Source organism: Rhododendron vialii, chromosome 1a (genome assembly GCF_030253575.1).
Source record: "Rhododendron vialii isolate Sample 1 chromosome 1a, ASM3025357v1".
Classification (NCBI taxonomy): domain Eukaryota; kingdom Viridiplantae; phylum Streptophyta; class Magnoliopsida; order Ericales; family Ericaceae; genus Rhododendron; species Rhododendron vialii.
The window spans coordinates 30,427,237-30,431,236 of NC_080557.1; the positions used below are offsets into that span (position 1 = coordinate 30,427,237).

The window sequence follows — 4,000 nt, forward strand, 5'->3', positions numbered from 1 at the left end:
CTGTTTTCGTCCACTTTTACAAGATGTATTCAGTAGGAAGTTTCCTAATTTGCATTCTAATTAACAAATACATCAACAGGTGTTGACATGGAATTTTGTCGAATTCAAACATCTTACAACTACAGCTCACATGGTTCGATGACTTGTCCACCGAAATCTCACGACTTCTCAAACCTTCCATTTCTTCCCTCTGAACATTCCACAAACACCGATGTTCATTCTTGCGTATTAACGTAACCACATACGCATTAATTTGAAAGATTTCCTCTTAAAACCTTTCAAATATGCTTCATGTATATATTTCACTCATTTTCTTTTCCATCAACCACGAGGTTTTCAAGAGAGGCTTCTCATTTACATCTTTGTGATCTAAATCGAATTCATTATGTTGGACTTTGGCAAGTGCCATATTGAACCGCATCACAAAATCCATCATTAAATTTTCTTTAGACACATACCTCTTGAAAAATGAATAAGAAGTTTCAACTCGTTGACTACTAGTCATGTGGGTAGAAAAAGTGTGGTTCGTATATGCAAGAACCCATCTATCACGAATTTCGTACATGTCCTACAACCATTTATTGTTGGACAATTTAGAGTTTCCTACAATATTAGCCCATCTTGCATCGAACTCTCCAGGTGTTTCAGAATTCCATATACATTTCTTCAACTCATCATAATGTTCCTTATATGACAGTGCACCCAATTTTTCAGAAAATTTACTTATAATATGCCAAATGCAATATCTATGAAACATATTCGGAAGATCACAAGCATTTGCTTTTGTCATTGCCGGATCTTGATCAGTTATGATCATTTTGGGTGGTCCACCTGGCATCGCTTTTGACCATTCATTGAAAAACCACACAAACGAATCAGTTTTTTCGTCACTCAAGAATGCACACCCAATAAATGGTGTCTTCCTGTGGTGATTGACCCCCAATATAGGTGCAAAAATCAAAAAATATTTGTTTGTGTAGTATGTAGTATCAAATACTACCACGTCCCCAAAATATTGATATGACTTTCTAGAGGTCGCATCCGCCCTAAAACAATGAGTCATTCTATCCTTGTCATCTCTCTCGAATGTAAACCTAAAGCCTGGATTCTTTTGTTGTTCATTCTCGAAATGCTCATACAACATGTTCACGTCATGTCCATGTACTACATTCTTCATATCTCTTTTATCATTATAAAGGTCTTGTGGTAAAAATTCAACATTTTCAAGACCCCCAACTTGCAACTCAAAAATACTTATTTGTTGGTAAGTTGACACATTAGCAGCTGATAATTGTTGCGTTAAAGCTTTTTGTGCAACTGACACTTGAAGATGAGATTTCAACAAATGCACCTTTCTTGGCGTCGTAAGCTCGTTGTTATGACCCTTGACAAATTTGGATACAACAAACACTTCACGTTTTCTCACGACAACAAGTTTTGCATCACAACCTTCTCTAGTTAAACCCTGAAGCCGTGAAGTGGCCTCAGAATTTCTCCTCGCCCCTTCTTTGTAACAAGCGTACTCCTTCCTCATTACTTGACCATTCCGACCCATCCTACTAGAATTGATTCGCACACTAAATCCAGCTTTTCTAGCATAATTGTTGTAAAATTTCAAAACCTCGTCTAAGTTGAGAAATTCTTGTTTAATTTTCGGTATTACTTCATTTTTAATTTGAGGAGTGTAATTTCTTCACAAGAATTTGTAGATGATTGACACGGTTGGGATGGTGACGGTGATAGTGCTATGTCATCCAAAGACTATGTTCTAAAAACCAAAATAGAAAAAAATTACTAAAATGCAAAAAAAAAAAAAAAAGGATGAATACCAATCTATGTGTCTCCCTTTTTGCTATAATATGCAACAAATTTTTGAGAGAGGGAGACAGATACCTCGATGGTGGTGCTCGAAACAAGGGTGTTGGATCAACGTTGGTTCGATCTTGTTCTTCCATTTTATCAAATTGTGAGCTACTGGAATCTGCATGTATTTAGAAGGAATAACCATTACCAACTATATAGCAAATATAAGCTACATTTCTTCACTTATGGGTAACCTACCAATCAACTTGTTCTTCTTTTGAACTAGAGATTACAAAAAAAAGAAAAAGAAATTAGGTTCTCATTTATGTAGAAAACCCCATTCGAAAATCAGTCACATCGAAGGGTTTCGAAAACCACACAAAAAAATCACAAAAATCAGCCCATATTCTTCTTTTAGGGTTTCGAAAATCGAAGATTGAAGTTCTTCTTTAAGGGTTTCGAAAATCACAGAGAACGAGAGAGAGAGAGAGAGAGAGAGAGAGAGAGAGAGAATAGAGGAGGCGACGATATACGAAGAACCCAAGCTGAGATCGAAGACGACGAACGTTAGAGCTACGAGCCCTAAGGTGTCTCTCTCTCTCTCTCTCTCTCTCTCTCTCTCTCTCTCTCTCTCTCTCTCTCTCTCTCTCTCTCTCTCTGGAACGAGGAATTGGGAAGGGCCTCGGGGGTGTATGTAGCGAAATCCCCTTTTTTCCCTTTGGATTAGATCCAAAGACTTAGACAGAAAATCCAGACTATAAGAAAATCCGGGCGACTGGACCCGAAAACAACTATATATATATATATATATATATATATATATATTTGATCCAGCAAAATATATTATGTTCCTTTACTTGAGTGTTCGACCTGATATTGGTTGAATATACTTTCATTAGTTCAGATAAAAGTAGGGATAATAAACAAGTTAACGAGCCAAACAAATAGTTGATCAAAGATTAGTTTGATAACTTAACGAGTTTCAAAAAAATATGCATGTTCATGCTTATCTTATTTTGGAGACAATTAATTATCGAATGGGGGATGGTGCAATGCAGTGTGGTATGCGCAGCACGATGCTGCATACCTTCGAGCCGTCGGATTGTGCATCCGAGGCTTGGATCTCATCTTGACAATAAACGGCTCTCGATCATTGGTTGCCAAGATGGGATCCTAGTCGTCGGATGCACGATCTGACGGCTCAGAGGCGCGTAGCACGGTGTTGTGCACCTAACTGCTAGGGTTGTCCATCGGTCGGGTTTTTTCGGGTTCGGGTCGGGTCCAACCTGGCCCGACTTTAGTCGGATTGTTAAAATGGTCACCCGAGCCCGACCGAAATACTTGTTGGGTTCCAACCGAACCGATTGCTCATTGGTTCGGGTCGGGTTCGGTCGGACGACGGGTTTGTACGGAGTCACAAACTCAATCACAGATTTAGAAATCCAAATCACAGACCAGATCACAATCACAATTAACAGCAAAATATTACAAAATCACGTTAACAATCATAGATCTACAAGAAAATGAGAACGAAAAAAAGATTAATAGTGTTTGAAAATAATCGAAGAACGGTTCAGAAAAATAAGAGGACTGAAGAAGGTTTTGAAGTTTGAACAGTACTTCGACGAGGAAGTCTTTCGGTCCTAAGAATCATTGTGGAGCTTGTTTCATGGATTACAGAAAATAATTGCAAACCTTTATTCTCTCTCCTTCTAAAAACCTTCGTTCTTTTACAGATCTACAAATTTTCGTTCTTCTCTTTCTCGATGTCTGGGAACAACTGCAATAAGGACGCCGTATAGGAAGAGGTGGAGACGCCGCCGTTCGGCGGGTGGAGGATGGAGGAGAACGCCATTCGTTGGGTGGAAGATGGAGGAGAACGCCATTCGTTGGGTGGAGGAGTGGCCGGTGAAATGGAGGAGTGGAGGAGTGGTGTGCGCTGGGAGTCGGGATGGGAAAGTGGAAATGGAGATAATAGGGTTTATTTTTTAGTTTTATAATAAAATTAGTCGGTCGGTTCGGGTCGGGTCACCCGAGAAATGATCTGGTGCATCCGACACCCGACTGACTAAATGTGAAACCCGACTAATTTAACCCGAATCCAACCCGAATGACTAATCAGAACCGTCCGTTGTGTCTATTTTCGGGTCGGGTCGGGTCGGGTCGGGCCCATGGACAGCCCTACTAACTGCACAAA

The 4,000-nt window shown here is 39.6% G+C and overlaps 1 protein-coding gene across 1 annotated transcript; it reads right to left on the bottom strand.

The window, feature by feature from the left end:
- Positions 1-568: 568 nt before the first annotated feature.
- LOC131330376 (protein FAR1-RELATED SEQUENCE 5-like) lies at positions 569-1,555 on the bottom strand. The gene has a single exon (XM_058363929.1). The coding sequence runs from the start codon at positions 1,553-1,555 to the stop codon at positions 569-571; it is 987 nt and encodes a 328-aa protein (XP_058219912.1).
- Between the last annotated feature and the right edge of the window lie 2,445 nt (positions 1,556-4,000).